Raw genomic sequence first — 18,073 nt, 5'->3', positions numbered from 1 at the left:
ATATGTAACCAAATATTAACATTGCTGTATGTATACTTTTGACCCAGCAGATTTGGTCACATTTTCAGTAGACCCATAATAAATTCATAAAATAAACAAACTTCAAGAATGTTTTTTGTGACAAACAAGTATGTGCTCCAAAAAAATAAGAGTTGTAAAAATTATTGGAAATTTAAGACAGCCACAACATTATGTTCTTTACAAGTGTATGTAAACTTTTGACCACGACTGCATATACTGTTGACATGTATAGGCAAACTTGACAAGAAAACTGGATTCCACTTCCAATTTGAATTTCAAAAATACAACTTTTCAAAGTAAAATGCTGACAAATCCAGCAAAAGTCAAAGCCAAAATATTCTGCAGCTCATGAAGTGGATGGTGTGCTACATCCACACACTAGATGGTGCTGTGTTGTCTAGTAATCCATGACCTCACTGTTAGGTTCACTTTGAAGAAAATATGGTTCAAGTCGTTTTGCTGGAAGGCCTCTGTGTTTTTATTCTCCACGACGGTGTGTCCAAACTGTCACCATTAGGGAGGATGTGCAATGAGACAACCTGCAATCATAGGGTCAAATAGGGAATTATGTTTCTTGGCTGTGTGATTATTAGTTTTTAGTAACTGATCTGATCTGTTTCCAGAGAATGAATGTTCATGAACACTTTGATGACATGATTACACTTCTATGACTTCAACTTCTATCCACTTCTGCTGCCAATATAAATATTTTTAATGGCTTTTTAAATGACTTGTGTGACACGAGTAGTCACCGCCAGCACAGCCCGTTCCTTTTGCGAGCATGCAGGCCTGTGTTTGAGCTTCTGCAAAGACGTCAACAAAGTTAGCGTTATCGATAATCAGTGTCACGGTCGTGACGCAGACCACGCAATGATGGAGTCTGGTGGATACCGAGAAAGCTCTCCCTCGTGTCACATGTGAGTTTGTGCTCATGTTGCCAAGCTGGGCCTATTTTTAGTGCAGGAATGTACACAGAGGCCTCGTGGAAAGAGATCATAACAACAAGCAGCATGCGGTGTGCTCCTACAAAGAGAGACGGCCCCCTTTGGATCATAGAGTCACACAGCAGCAACACCAGAGAAAAGAGGGAGGAAGTGCAAGAAAATGTCAAGGATTCATTTTTTCTGCTGAGTGCTTGTGGCAAACAAGTTGCGAGACCCTCCAGAAAGCGTATAGAGACAGGAAAAGGTAAGCCACTGCAGTACAACCTGCATAGAATAAGATCCGAGACTATGTGATGAAAAGCATTGCACATGTTGACCTACATGTCAAATACATAAATATCAGTTGTTATCACTACAAATGGTTTATGCAAAATATTTCTTGTTACGTATATTGTTACATTTTTATGGACACTGTCAGTTTTTAGTATTGTGGTCGTTGTGCATTATATTAGGCAAATTGTTCTTATACTGTACAGTATTATGATCACCAATTTAGCTACATGAGAGAGGCTAAATATTAGAAACACCCCTTAGTATGATGCAGTGCACTTCTTTTAAACTACAACCGCAATAAGAAACATATTGTTCAACGAATAAAAAAAATAAAAAAATAAAATAATCATTGTTATCTTTGTACATGCGACAGTTTGCATTAGATTTTGCAAGTGGACTTAAATTAACGCGCATATTACTGTTTGTTCTATCTACTGTATATCTATATATTTATATGTATCTATAAACTGTGTGAAAATGATATTTATTGTGTCTTAACAACAACTGAAGAACAATTGAGTGCATTATTTTCCGGCAACCAGTAGAGTTGCTATTTTTTATCCCAGTCAACAATTTTTGCAATGTAAAGAAGTGGGGCTGCAAATATCGATTATTTTAGTCATCGAGTGATATATTGATTTTTGTTCGGTTAATCGATATATATATATATATATATATATATATATATATATATATATATATATATATATATATATATATATATATATACATACAGTACAGGCCAAAGGTTTGGACACACCATCTCATTCAATGCGTTTTCTTTATTTTCATGACTATTTACAGTGTAGATTGTCACTGAAGGCATTACAACTATGAATGAACACATGTGGGGTTATGTACTTAACAAAAAAAAGTGAAATAACTGAAAACATGTTTTATATTCTAGTTTCTTTAAAATAGCCACCCTTTGCTCTGATTAAGGCTTTTCAGACTCTTGGCATTCTCTCGATGAGCTTTAAGTGGTAGCCACGTAAAATGGTTTTGATGCCTTCAGTGACAATCCAAAATGTAAATAGTCATGAAAATAAAGAAAACACATTGAAATGAGAAGGTTTGTCCAAACTTTTGGCCTACACTGTATATATATATGTATATATATATATATATATATATATATATATATATGTTGTCTGTCTATCTGTGTTGGCCCTGCGATGAGGTGGCGACTTGTCCAGGGTGTACCCCGCCTTCCGCCCGATTGTAGCTGAGATAGGCTCCAGCGCCCCCCCGCGACCCCAATGGGAATAAGCGGTAGAAAATGGATGGATGGATATATATATATATATATATATATATATATATATATATATATATATATATATATATATATATATATATATATATATATATATATATTCTTTTAAATGCTAAAAACTTTCAAGAAAAAAATTTGTACAAATATTTCAAGAAAAAAACTTTGCGTCAGCCTTATATTCAGCGTTATATGTGACGAACCATATTATTACTTGTTAGTATAAACATTTCCGATTTTCTCATTATATTACGTCTTTTTGTATTTCGACAATATGCAGCGGCGCCACCAACCCATAAGCTGTGGGCCACACTTTTGACACACCTGGTTTGAAACATACAGTAATTTTTGTCATTTCTAATAAGGATATGAATATCATATAAAATAAATATATAACAAAGAAAAAGTCCACAAATTGATAGATTATTTTTGCTATTCTAACTGTTGCTAAAGAAAATGTATTTGATTGCTCATTCCTGGTAACAAAACAAAATTGCAGCTGAATTCATCACACTTCAAAACAAAGCAACAAGAGCCACATGAAGCACACACAACACAGACCACATGACAATTATATAAATATAGTAACACAGGTGACCGAGTTCTCAGACGAGTTGTCATCCAAAAGATTAGATCGGCGCAAACAGCAAAGCTGACAACGAAACCGGACATTTAAACCTGCTGTATTCATGTCAGTGAGACTCATTGTTGATAAATAATGGTTTGGGGATTGATGAGTGAATGCGTAACGTTTCTCTCCTCAGAATGGACCGATCAGCATTGGACGTGTTCCACTACAAAGACAAAGAGCAGTCATCCAACCTTCTCCTGCAGCTCAACAGCCTGAGACAGGATACGCTTCTGACAGACGTGCTACTCTGTTCCGAAAACATCGAGATCCCTTGCCATCGCAATGTCCTGGTGTCCAGCAGCCCTTACTTCAGGGCAATGTTCTGCAACAACTTTGTGGAAAGGCATCAGCACCGGATCAACCTGAAGGGTCTCACGTCGGCCGTCCTGAGCAGCATCATCGACTACGTCTACACCGGGCTGGCTTGTATCAGCATGGATAACGTGCTGCCTTTCATGCAGGCAGCCTCCATGCTGCAGTACGGCCGGCTTTTTGAGGCCTGCTCCAGTTTTTTACAACAGCAGCTGAGCCCGGAGAACTGCTTGAGCATGGTAAGGCTTTCTGATATCTTGAACTGCAACACTTTGAGACACAAGGCAAAGGAGATGGCCGTGAAGAGCTTCTCCGATGTGTCTGTTTCGGAGGATCTGCGCGAGCTGTCTTTACCAGAGCTTATGGGCTACCTGGAGGATGACAGCCTTTGTGCGGAGGAGGAGCAGGTATTTGAGACTCTTGTAGCTTGGATCCATTATGATCCTTTATCCAGACGTGGCGCCATCAGTGACCTTTTCAAGAAAGTGCGTCTCCGCTACATCCACCCCACCTACTTGTTCCAATTTATCGCCAATGACCCTCTGATTCAGTCCTCTACCCTCTGTGTTGAAATCATCGATTCGGTGCGACGCCTCATGTTTTCTGTCAGCACAAAATATGTGGGTGACTTTGCGGGTGACTTGAAGCCTGTTTGGGTTGCACCGAGGCGCTGCACCTACCGTGACACTCTTGTTGTGGTGGGAGGGAGGAAAAACAATGAGCAGACCTCAAGGGACGCTATAGTATTTGATGAGAGGAGCCAGAAGTGGCAGTGTTTGTCCAAGCTGCCTGTCCGACTGTACAAAGCTTCCTACGTGGCTCTGCACAGTGTGATGTATGTTATCGGAGGCCTGAGCACCAACACAAAACACAGCCAAGTCAGCAAAACTGTCTATACCCTATCTCTCAAAACCAACCAGTGGCGGGTGGCTGAGCCGATGCTGGAGCCCCGTTTCGCCCACCAGAGTGTCTCCTACCTCCACTTCATCTTCGTCCTTGGGGGACTCGGGTCTGATAGACGGCTGGCCGACAGCGTGGAAAGGTGACATAAGACAAGAGAAAATATGTGGCGCAGTATGTATAACTTGACCTTTTACGATGTCTCAGATACAACAGCATGTTCAACCAGTGGGAGTCAATGGCCCCCATGCCCGAGGCTGTTCTGCACCCTGCAGTGGCCGCCACCAACCAGAGGATCTACATGTTTGGTGGGGAAGACGCCAAGCACAACCCGGTCCGAATCATTCAGGTAATACTACATTACTATCAGCATAGAATTGTTAATGTTTGTTGTTTATAGGTTTTAGTCATTCAGTCTATTTGATATATGCAGGTGTATCACATTGCCAGGAACATGTGGTGTAAGATGGAGAACAGAACAGTAAAGAACGTGTCCGCTCCTGCTGTTGTGATGGATGAAAACATCTACGTTATTGGAGGTACTGGCATCTACACAATCCCAAATTTGGTAATATACTCAAATACAAAGGAATGCACGGTACTATGACTGTTCCCAGCCATTATTAGATATGTTGTTACAGCAATGACCATATATAATTATTTCTCCATCTGTTTAGGAGAGTACAAGTATTAAGTCTGACCTCACCTTACTGCACTTAGGACTTGTATAACAGTTAATAATGTGTACCTCAGAACCATTCCTAAACTCTGCATCACTTTGTTAAATATTACCTAAAAAAATGACTACAGCATAAAATACCATAGTATTTACGGTTTTACTATGTCACCATGAAAGAAAAGCTAGAGATACCTGTGACATTTGTTTATCACTGTAAAGCAGAAGTAAAATATACCAACTTCGTCCAAACTTCTATGAATCACTTCTCTTTATTTTATTAAATATTGTGGTGTACTCTGCCTACCGCCCGAATGCAGCTGAGATAGGCGACAGCACCCCCCGCGTGTGTTAATCAAAAATAGAATTATTAATTTAACACATTAAAATCTTTGGTCAGGCTGATTAGAAAAATAAGTACTAAACCAATATCACGCATAAGAGGGGACTGATGAGAAATAAATGCACATACAATTACGCAGTGCTAAAATAAATAAACTAAATCTTTATAAATAAAAATACATATTTTTCTTAACTTATATGTCAATGACATTAAAAAGAAAATGAAAATACAGCTTCACCACTTTAGTCATAATTTTTGCACTTAAAAAATTTCTCTCTCAGAGTCTCCAATTAGAGCGAATATTTACACTAAAGTTATTTAGTACATTAGTACTAAAACTATCTAGCACTGAATATTCTCTCGAGCATTCAGATAGCTCCTGTCCAGTACTAGGTAAATAGCACTTGTATAGTACTAGATAGACCTTGTCCAGTACTAGATAGCCCTTGTCCGGTCCTAGATAGCTGTAGTGTAGTACTAGATAGCACCTGTAAAGTACTATCTAGCTCTGAGATAGTGCTATATAGCACTTGTCCTGTACTACATGGCCCTTGTCCGGTCCTAGATAGTTCTAGTGCAGTACTAGATAGCACTTGTATAGTACTATCTAGTGCTGAGATAGTACTAGATAGCCCTTGTATAGTACTAGATAGCTCTTGTCCAGTACTAGATATCTCTTGTCCGGTCCTAGTTAGCTGTAGTGTAGTACTAGCTAGTGCTTGTATTGTACTGTCTAGCCCTAGCATAATACTATATAGCTCTTGTCCAGTACTAGATGGCTCTTGTCCGGTCCTATATAGCTCTAGTGTAGTACTAGATAGTGCTAGTATAGTACTCTCTAGCCCTTGCATAGTACTATATATAGCTCTTGTCCAGTACTAGAAAGTCTACTATAGTACTAGATTGCTCTCGTCCTTCCTTTTTTTGCTCAGAAATGGGTCTTTTGCTAACTTTCAAACATTGAAGGCATTGAATTGTCCAAAATTGTCTTGCTAAAAATGTAAATTCTCAGGTTATTCATATGTGTTTCTCAACAAGTATGTCCTTTGGAGTATGTTCGAACAATCAATATCCTTTATGTAACCAAGTAAAAACTCACTTAGATTAAAATCTCTTTTCCAAGAGTGACCTGGCCAAGAGGGCAGCAAAAACAAAGTTAAACACATACTGTATAAAAACAACAGAAAACAGCAACAGTCACACACCACAATTAAAATAAATCACTTACATATATTCACATAAAAACAACGTCTAAAATGTTTCAGTAAAAACAGCTTGAAAACAAGTACAATGCCCAATAGAAACAGTTTCTCGATCCTTTAAAATGGCATGAAATTATGTTGTTCTTGATTATTCCAATTAGATATAAGTTGAATGTTTCACAAACACGTCTCCTGTGTCTCAGGATACACCAGGAGAATGATTGCGTACGATACCAAGGCCAACCGCTTCATCAAGTGTGCCAGCCTGAAGGAGAGGAGGATGCACCATTCTGCTACGGTTCTCAACAACAAACTTTACATCACTGGAGGGCGTTACATCAATGGCCATGATGTTATTGAGGACTCAGACAATTTTGAGTGTTATGACCCAAAGACAGACACTTGGACATCCGAGGGGACTCTACCATATAAACTCTTCGACCACGGCTCTCTTACTGTGACATGTGTCTCACAGACATTGGATCACTCATAGTTGAGAGTGATTCATAATAACAGTTATTTGAATGTCAACGGTTGATTTAATGTGGAACTAATGAACTAATATTAGGGGGTTTGTGTGTTTTCCATTTCAATTTTGAGCGCCTATCCCAGATGAACTGGACTGGTCACTATTAACTCATATAAAACACATTTTGAAACAACCATTCACCCTCAATTCACCCCTATGGACAATTTCTCCAATGGGAGAAAACTAGTATACCCAAAGTAAGTGGCTCTGATATCAACGCGCTCAGGGCGAAACCAGTCTTTTGATGCCCCCTATGCCACTCTGGGTAATAAATGCCCATGTGGACTGATGTAAGACTTTCACTTTCAAGACACACACACACACACACACACACACACACACACACACACACACACACACACACACACACACACACACACACACACACACAAACAATGAAAACTAACGACACAATTTGAGGAACAATCATTTTGTTTTGAAGCATCATTTTCAAACTATCTTTACATGTACGCAACGTTAATATATACAATCATATTTTGTTATATGTAAGAGATAATAAAGTAAAGTAAATATATTTTAGGTTATACACATTTGTTAGTACTGTATCCCAGTCTGATTTGACAAAGACTACGTTTTCAACCTTTAGAAGTAGGGATGTAACAATATGAAAATGTCCTATTCCGGTTATCGTGACCAAAATGATCAGTTATCATTATTATCGCAGTATTCTTGAATGTGCTCAGAAAGTACTTATACACACACTGAAATCTTTTAACCAAGTTATTTTTTTTAACCATTAGAAAACCCACTATTTTGCATTTTTTTTGTGTTTCTTATGCTTCACTGATACTGTTTTAGTCTTAGTATTTTATCTGTTTTAATTGCTAAACTTTTAATATTTTAAATATTGGTTTGTACTGTAGCACTTTAATATTTATTTAAATAAAAAGTGCGCAACAAAAGGTAATATATCATTATCATTATTATTCCTGCTCAGCAATCCTTGAATGCCCTGTAAAAACACCTACATCTCGTATTCCTCGGAGTATAGCACAATCACTCTTACACTCGATCATTGTTCTGAGAGAGCACAGTTTCTAGTATCGGGGCGGTATAAGCTTGGTTGGTAGAGCGGCCGTGCCAGCAACTTGAGGGTTCCAGGTTCAATTCCCGCTTCCGCCATCTTAGTCACTGCCGTTGTGTCCTTGGGCAAGACACTTTACCCACCTGCTCCCAGTACCACCCACACTGCTTTAAATGTAACTTAGATATTGGGTTTCACTATGTAAAGCGCTTTGAGTCACTAGAGAAAAAGCGCTATATAAATATAATTCACTTCACTTCCCTTGTAGGTTCAACATGCACAATTGAGTTGCTTTGTTTCTCAGACAGCAATTTGTTTATAAAAGTTTAGATTGGGGTATATTGTTTCCTAATTGGGAAATACATGAATGTCTCTTGTTCTTATGTTAGCAAGCTGGTGCCAGTCAGACCATGAGTTTATAAAAGTGCAGTTATCTTTTCACTATTTGTTTTATTTTAAGTAGTAAAATTGAGTAATTCCTGTTATATTGCTCGATAAAATGATTTTACTTCACTATATATAGCAGGTTGGACCTTTTTTGTACTGATGTTTTTTGCTGTTGTTTTTTTTAACTTTTATTTTATAATAAAAGGATGAAAACTATATCTGTATGTATGCATCTATCAATTTGTCCATCTAGTTTATTTCAGTAGTGTTGACCACTGAATGCAATGAGAGTACAACATGAATCCAGCATGTCTCAACATGTCGAATGCTGCTCACCCAGAACATGACAGGTTCTTGGCATCTTCAACAGGAGAAACAGAAGATTATACAGTTAGAAATATGTATCATTTTACAAAGAACAGCTTGAAATCACTTCCAGCATTGAAATTCATCCGCTTCACGTGAAAGCTCTAAAGCTCGGGTTTGAGTGAGACGTCGAACGGTTGAATCTTTTATTTCAAAGCACACGGACAGGGAAATAAGAGAAATGTGTCCAAGTCAATTTAGCTGACTTTTTGTTTGGTAAGAAAATAGCAGTAGTAATTTCATTATCTTTTCAGGCAGCCTCTGTTCCATTGAATTACAGGGAATTTAATAAAATCTCAATATTTCAATCTCTCTTATTTTATAAATACAAAAATGTCTTGAGTTATTCTGAAAAGTCAGCATATGCTCATCAGATGGTTCGTCTATGACATTTGGAAAGCTGTGTCAACTGCTCGGTGAACGCAATGTGACCAGCAGGTATTATATTAAAGCAAATTTCTCTGAAAGTCATTGGGTCAGATGGTGCAGTCGCTTGCTGCCAGCAGATGAAGTTCAGGGAACATGTGTGTGTGTTTGTTAGCGGGGGTGTTGAACTATAGGTGAGCTGGTGCTATTTTGAGGCACAAGCAAGTAGGCGACTGCTACACCACGTGAGTCATGTGGTTTGGCAGATGTGAGAGAGGGGGGCTGAAAAGGGCCGAGCCGGGGTTTCACAACAGAGAATGTGAGCGAGTGATGAAACCCATCCGGGAGCAGCAGCGACAGGTGTGGATGCGTGTGTTGGTGATTCAGGCTCCGGGAGGGTCAAAATGGAGCAGCTGTCTGGCTCACAACATCACAACAAAAACAGGGATGATGGACAGAATTGGAGGAAAAGAGATGAAGTAAGTATGTTGTCAAACAACAACCATCAAGGCCAGAGTGCTAACTAAAACACCTATGATCAGCATGTTTGTGGTTGTGAGCTAGCAGACTACTTCTTGGTAGATGATGACAATAGTGTAGGGCTGAATATTCAACTAAATTGTTTTAGGGGCTACATTTTTAGAAAGCTAAGGCTTTGGAGAGGCGGACTTCTCCCTTCACTATTAATCTTATTTTGTATAGTCCAGAAAACCAGTGTCCTCTACAGTAGAAAAGTGATTTTGGTCCACTTATTTTGTCAGAGTTACATAAACGCTCTGCTCTTTAAATGACCTTCTGCAAAAAAGCTAAAAAGGATTATCTCCTTTAAGAATCCGGCGCAAAAGTTTTTTTAACTGAACCAGTTGAATAGTCCAAATGATGAAAAAGAGAGGGCCAGAAATGGAACCTTGAGAAACACTACTATCCATCCATCCATTTTCTACCGCTTGTCCCTTTCGGGGTCGCGGGGGGTGCTGGAGCCTGTCTCAGCTGCATTTGGGCGGTTGGTGGGACAAGTCGCCACCTCATCGCAGGGCCAACACAGATAGACAACATTCACACTCACATTCACACACTAGGGCCAATTTAGTGTTGCCAATCAACCTATCCCCAGGTGCATGTCTTTGGAGGTGAGAGGAAGCCGGAGTACCCGGAGGGAACCCACGCAGTCACGAGGAGAACATGCAAACTCTACACAGAAGGATTCCGAGCCTAGGATCGAACCCAGGTGGCACATGCACTAACCTCTGTGCCACCGTACTGCCCGAGAAACACTACTAGTACTGTATGATTAAAGAAGTTCAACAACCAACTACTGACTACATCTGAAAGTAAACAAGCTACAGCAACATCTTAGTTAGATAAATCACATTATGAACAAAAATTGTAACTTACAAAAAGTAGAGGACTTAAAAGTCTGCCTTGAGGAACGCCTCAGTTATGTGAAAGACACATTTGGACCCTAGTCTTTTATGTTTGCTAGCAAGGTTGAAATGTCAATGCAAAAATCTGCCGATGTGTTAACTGTAGTCCAAGTTTCTCTATACAACAAGAGCACTCTTGTGATTTTAGGAATTTCCTGCAAAAATGTCCGCCAGTTGACTAACCCTGGTGTAGGGTCTATGGGTGTTCTTATTCATCCAGGTCATTGTATTGTCAGACACTAAAACTATCCATCTATCCATTTTCTACCGCTTATTCCCTTCGGGGTCGCGGGGGGCGCTGGAGCCTATCTCAGCTACAATCGGGCGGAAGGCGGGGTACACCGTGGACAAGTCGCCAGCTCATCGCAGGGCCAACACAGATAGACAGACAATATTCACACTCACATTCACACACTAGGGCCAATTTAGTGTTGACAATCAACCTATCCCCAGGTGCATGTCTTTGGAGGTGAGAGGAAGCCGGAGTACCCGGAGGGAACCCATGCAGTCACGAGGAGAACATGCAAACTCTACACAGAAGGATTCCGAGCCTAGGATCGAACCCAGGTGGCACATGCACTTACCTCTGTTCCACCGTACTGCCCGAAAAACACTACTAGTACTGTATGATTAAAGAAGTTGAACAACCAACTACTGACTACATCTGAAAGTAAACAACACCTTAGTTAGATAAATCACTTTATGAAAAAAAATTGTAACTTACAAAAAGTAGAGGACTTAAAAGTCTGCCTTGAGGAACACCTCAGTTATGTGAAAGACACATTTGAACCCCAGTCTTTTATGTTTGCTAGCAAGGTTGAAATGTCAATGCAAAGATCTGCCGATGTGTTAACTGTAGTCCAAGTTTCTCTATACAACAAGAGCAATCTTGTGATTTTAGGAATTTACTGCAAAAATGTCCGCCAGTTGACTAACCCTGGTGTAGGGTCTATGGGTGTTCTTATTCATCCAGGTCATTGTATTGTCAGACACTAAAACTATCCATCTATCCATCCATCCATTTTCTACCGCTTATTCCCTTCGGGGTCGCGGGGGGCGCTGGAGCCTATCTCAGCTACAATCGGGCGGAAGGCGGGGTACACCCTGGACAAGTCGCCAGCTCATCGCAGGGCCAACACAGATAGACAGACAATATTCACACTCACATTCACACACTAGGGCCAATTTAGTGTTGCCAATCAACCTATCCCCAGGTGCATGTCTTTGGAGGTGGGAGGAAGACGGAGTACCCGGAGGGAACCCACGCAGTCACGGGGAGAACATGCAAACTCCACACAGAAAGATCCCGAGCCTGGGATTGAACCCAGGACTACTCAGGACCTTCGTATTGTGAGGCAGACGCACTAACCCCTCTTCCACCGTGCACACTAAAACTAGATTAGACCAATCTAAGTCTATGAGCATAAAGTGATGAAGCCGGCTCGGATGAGAGGCAAAACGTCTTCTAAGACAAATTGAACAGTTGACATTGATTGAATGCCCTGAGAATGCTGTAGGGTATTTACTTATGTGGGCTCTGTACCGAGGATGTCGTTGTGACTTGTGCAGCCCTTTGAGACACTTGTGATTTAGGGCTATATAAATAAACATTGATTGATTGATTGATATTTGTCCCTATAGCGCTGCCTGGATATCTTCCAACAGTCTCGTATTGAGGCTGAAGTATGCAACACCGCCCATTCATACATTTTCAAAACTGGCCCTTGGGTTTACCGTAAATATGGTAGGCACACAAATTAAGGACATTTTCGTTTGGCTGATTATTTTTTTGTTCTAACAATGCTTCCTGGTAATACAGAGCTGAGTATGTGGGTTGCGGCCATGAAAATGCCATCATCTCTCAGTGCCAAACAGCTTATATTACTGTTGCTATTGACTCTTGTTTTGTGCTTCTGGTGCCCCCTCCACCAGGGAGAATGGGCCTTGATACAACGATCAGTAGGCTTCTGCTCGAAGAATTGGCATGCCATGTTTGATAGGTTGGATAAGACCAGTCTGACAGGGCAACTTCAGGCTGGTGTTGCGGCATTGTTTCGGGTGAGGCCTACTACCTTCTCCAAAATTGTGGGTACGTTCCATGTAACGGTGGACGTCAGGGACATACAGAGAAGTGGGCATACCAACAAGACGACACCCTAAGAAAGTTTATTCACCTGTCAGCACTGGAGGTACTGTAGGCTGTCTTTGAGCAATATGTTTGTGTTTAATTGGAGTAAGTGTGTTTATCTTTAACATTCCTACCACTTCATTTTAGACACTAAGGTATTTTTACCAAGTCTACTTTATTTTTTTTTGACAATATTGCAATAATACTGTACCATGTCCTTAATACGGTGATGATATCATATCGTGAGATTTTGATATCATTACATCCCTATAAAGGTCTATAGATTTGCAGTCAAGGTTTGTAGAAAGATGAACAAACAAAGTGCACACCCCCAATTTCCAGTACAATAGGGCTGCACTCCACAGACAGGCATCATCCTTAAATTAAAACCACAAACAAGAACTATTGGCAGAATACGCTGTTTGGCATTTGAATATTTGACAAATTTGATTTGTTCCACAGAATATAGTGTCCATGGATGTGGTATCAGAGTCATAACAGAAGCAGTACAGCAATGCCTGAAAAGGGTTGCTTGCGAAGATTCACTTTTCCCGGCCTGGCAATTGTTTATGACAAGGAAGTATAGTATACAGCAGAGGTGGAAAGAGTACTAAAATGTTGTAGTTGAGTAAAAGTTTAGTTACTTTACTCAAAGTTTGACTCAATAGGTGCAAGTTCAGACAACGTTTTTTTGGGTAAGAGATGTTTCCCACTTGCTGACAAAAAAGCCCCAAAACTTTGTCTAAACAAGAATATTGCACTTATCTATTTGAGAAGACATGATAATCAAATCGGTTTTAATTTTACTCAAGTTGTAGTACATGTACGGGTCTCAAAATCGACTCAAGTAAAAGTTAAAAAAATATTTCAAATTCACTCACAGTAAAAGTTACTTTGCAAGGGGCGAGGGCATCTCCTGTGTGCTGCACAAAAGGAAATGGTGGCACAAATATGAAACCAGGGGTTCATTTATAATGACTTTCTGAATTAAAGTGAAAAAAAAAGTTTTAACCCTATCTACACTGAACAAAAAAATATACGCAAAATTTTTGTTTTTGCTCCCATTTTTCAGATCTAAAACTTTTACTGTATACACAAAATACATGCCACACCTAAGGTGTGGCATGTTAAGATGCTGATTAAACAGCATGAATATTGCACAGGTGTGCTTTAGGCTGCACACAATAAAAGGCCACGCTGAAATTTGCAGAGGGAATGCAGCTGAGATAGGCTCCAGCACCCCCCACGACCCCAAAAGGGACAAGCGGTAGAAAATGGATGGATGGATGTCAAATACTGACGGACGCCTTGATACACACACCCAGGGACCTTTTAGCTTCACTGTAGCTGGACCTTTGGGAAGACTGGATCATGAGGCGGATTGGTGTGGCGTCTGCAGTGATGCGGGCCCTGTATCGATTCGTTGTGATGAAGAAGAAGCTGAGCTATACCGCCCCAGTCACAGTAACAATCTACATTTTATGTTATCAATGCATCTTAACTGTAATCTAAACACGGACGCACAACAACCAAATAGTGCTTTCTTGTCGGGAAAACAACTTGCCATGGCTTTGGACCTGATATTTCCATAATGGACCATTTTTTTGGTCCACTTCTGCTCGCTATTTTCCCGCTTGTGGTTCATCAGTATCAAGTGAAAGCAGCAAAGTTCCCCCAACTACAGAACGGCCCGAGGGTGAAAAAGGACGTGTGTGCGTTAATCACGCATTAAAGAATTATAGTGCCATTATAGGGACTGATAGTTATCGCGTTAATTTTGACCGCCATAATCGCAACCCTATTCAGTGCTGCAATACATCTAATAATCTGATACTTTTTACAACCTGGGGTCAGTGCTTCACTTTCCCTGTCACCAGCTGACTTGTTGGGACTTTCTGTGCCATCTTGTCTCCTCTGGAAATAGAACTAATTGCACATCCGGGAATCATTTTCCCCCACAGTTCACACCATAGCACACATGCAGTCATGAAAGTCTGCTTTATAAATACATGACGCAGTCTAGTTACCCACAGCTATTTCCTTGTGGGTGTAGATTAAAGCCCCTGGACTCAATTCAATGCTTTATCTAAACGTGCATGGCTGCGTGTGATGTTGAGTACAGGGACGAAGTTGCATGGGCGTGTGAGACCTTTTGCCTACATCGGGGTGTTACATGAAAACCACAAACATGATGTGGCAGATGCACCTGTTTCAAAAGCATCAGTCACACATGGGATGGGAGATAAACAAAACAATCAAATGTGTAACACCAATTCGGCCAAAAGCTTCCTACACGTCAGTGTGGGGCATGAAAAGCAACAAGCACAACTAAACACCAGATGAGACAACATATCACGGCTTCCAGGAAAATGTATTGCACACCAAGTGCTGTCTTGCTGACATGTTTTGAATGATTGTATACTGCTATGAATTATGGCCCCCATCAAACTGCTCCCCTAAATGCAGACATACAATAAATGAGGGCAAAAAGACACACTATATGTTTTGCAGCCGCTCCCCTCACACTGGATGTTTAACGTGCTGCAGGACATTTAACCAAGTAACACTTAATAACAGTCTTAAGATTAGGTACAGGTACCTTTTGCATTTCAATCAATACAGTATCAATACCTGTACGTGGGAATCGATACCGGTACTCAACAATATAAATTTTTGGTACTTCCGTGTCCTTTTGTGATAATACATTTCTTTAACAATAAAATCTAATTTTTATTTTACATTCAACAATGAGATAATAATGATCCATATGTTATATCTTGTTTTCTTACAGTTCTGAGTTACATTTGCAAGTATCATATAGTACAGTGTTTTTCAACCACTGTGCCGCGGCACACTAGTGTGCCGTGAGATACAGGCTGGTGTGACGTGGGAGAATATGTCATTTTGCCTATTTGGGTTAAAAATATTTTTTGCAAACCAGTAATAATAATTGCAAATGTGCCGTTGTTGAGTGTTGGTGCTGTCTAGCAGAGGTGGGACCAAGTCATTGTTTTGCAAGTCACAAGTAAGTCTCAAGTCTTTGCCCTCAAGTCCGAGTCAAGTCAGGCAAGCCCCGAGTCAAGTCCAAAGTCAAGACTGGAAAGTCTCAAGTCAAGTCCTAAGTCCTGCATTTTGAGTTTCGAGTCCTTTCAAGTCCTTTTAACCACAGACTAATATATTAACACAGATTGTGTATGCTTTTCAAATGCTGTATTTATTTATTAAAACAAGTGCATTTTAAATTGCAGGAAAGAAAATTGTGCTGACATTGCACTTTATAATAGCACTATTAACCAGTCATTTTAAACATTAACTCATTCCTTTACAGAACAAACACATTGAAAAATAAAGTGCAAATGTACTTATTTGTACAAAAGTGTTAACATTGAAAAAACATGACATATACGTGAACATAACAAAAAAGTTGTACTTTTTATATGTCAGGGCCCTATGCTGCATTGCATTTGCAAAAGACCAAATTAGCCAAGAGTCTGTCAGTCATTTGTGCACGATGGGGGCGTAGTATGATGCCACCATGGCTGAAAACTCGCTCCACTGGAGCACTGGAGGCAGGCACTGCCAAGACTCTCATGGCCACTCGGAACAGTGAAGGAAGAGTCTTCATGTTCAATGCCCAGAACAAAAGGGGGGAGAGAGTTGTTTTGGGTTGGTGCACTACTTGTAAGTGTATCTTGTGTTTTTTATGTTGATTTAATTAAAAAAAGAAAAGAAAAAAAAAAAAATTCTTGTGCGGCCCGATACCAATCGATCCACGGACCGCGGCCCGGTGGTTGGGGACCACTGAGGTAAACAACCAACAGTATGTCAGAAAGCTAGCTAAAACGGTACACATATTCATAATATAGTATACATTTTAACTGACCTTTATTTTACTATTTTTGTCTTTTTTTAGGTGGTTAAAATACGCGGTGCTGCTGACCGCCGTCTAACGTTACGTGTGATATATTGACTAACGTAACCCTGCTTAAAAAAAATCACTGAACAAAAAGTATGAATAAGGTAGTGAACTGCAACAGATTCCCGTGTTTGCAATAACGTTATAACGTTAGCAGTGAGTTTATAGCCTCACTGATTTAACTACACAGCAAATAAAAGTCACATTACTTAGCCAATAAACGTTATCTTACATTCAAAACTTACCGTTCTTTGTGCAAATTCAAATGCCGGACGAAGTTGGAAGTTGTTGCCTCTCCATCAGTAATTTTCGAACCGCATGTGTTGCATACTGCAAACCGTTTTGTGTTGACCACCTCGTAATTTTTATACCCAAACAAAATTATTTTAGGTATCATTTTTTGTTCACTGGCGTGTGGTTTGGACATGTCTTCTTCGTTGGTTGTCCTGCAATTTGATTGGATGAATGCTGTGTGATGAAAACAAAGTAGATCTAATTTGATTGGCTGTTGTACTGACAGCACACCAGCTGACACACGCAACGCTGATAGACAAGTACACAATGAAAAATACGGAGCGCTCCCGAATAACTTTTTCATCTTTGGGTTTTGGGGAAAGTAGCAAGTCATGTCAAGTCATGTCAATTCAAAAGGCTCAAGTCCAAGTGAAGTCACAAGTCATTGATGTTAAAGTCTAAGTCGAGTTGCAAGTCTTTTTACATTTTGTCAAGTCGAGTCTAAAGTCATCAAATTCATGACTCGAGTCTGACTCGAGTCCAAGTCATGTGACTCGAGTCCACACCTCTGCTGTCTAGAATGCGGCAGAGTAACCATGTTGTACTCTTCCATATCAGTAGGTGGCAGCCGGTAGCTAATTGCTTTGTAGATGTCGGAAACATGGTTTGTTGTGATCACAATATGCAGACGACAGCGTGCAGGTAAAAAGGTATCTAATGCTTAAACCAAAAATAAACAAAAGGCGTTGAAGCTTAGGGAAGGCTATGCAAAACGAAACTAAAACTGAACTGGTTGCAAAGTAAACAAAAACAGAATGCTGGACGACAGCAAAGACTTACTGTGGAGCAAAGACGGCGTCCACAAAGTACATCTGAACATGACATGACAATCAACAATGTCCCCGCAAAGAAGGATAGCGACAACTTAAATAGCCTTGTTTGCTAAAAGAAAACATACAGAAGACATGAAACTTCTACAGGAAAATACCAACAAAACAGGAAAAGCCACCAAAATAAGAGTGCAAGACAAGAACTAAACACTACACACAGGAAGACACCAAAAACCCCAAATAAGTCACAGCATGATGTGACAGTACTTTGAG

General features: G+C 40.1%; 1 protein-coding gene across 1 annotated transcript; it reads left to right on the top strand.

Annotated features, from left to right (window-relative positions):
- Positions 1-1,104: 1,104 nt before the first annotated feature.
- On the top strand, positions 1,105-7,481 carry klhl38b (kelch-like family member 38b). The gene is made up of 5 exons (XM_061945003.1): positions 1,105-1,209; positions 3,276-4,496; positions 4,562-4,703; positions 4,788-4,893; positions 6,779-7,481. The coding sequence occupies exons 2-5, from the start codon at positions 3,277-3,279 to the stop codon at positions 7,066-7,068; spliced, it is 1,758 nt and encodes a 585-aa protein (XP_061800987.1). The 5' UTR covers positions 1,105-1,209; position 3,276; the 3' UTR covers positions 7,069-7,481.
- The last annotated feature ends 10,592 nt before the right edge of the window (positions 7,482-18,073 follow it).

This window comes from Nerophis lumbriciformis, linkage group LG04 (assembly GCF_033978685.3).
Source record: "Nerophis lumbriciformis linkage group LG04, RoL_Nlum_v2.1, whole genome shotgun sequence".
NCBI classification, from domain to species: domain Eukaryota; kingdom Metazoa; phylum Chordata; class Actinopteri; order Syngnathiformes; family Syngnathidae; genus Nerophis; species Nerophis lumbriciformis.
Note: the sequence above shows the minus strand (reverse complement) of the source record. Positions and strands in the feature narration are given on the sequence as shown.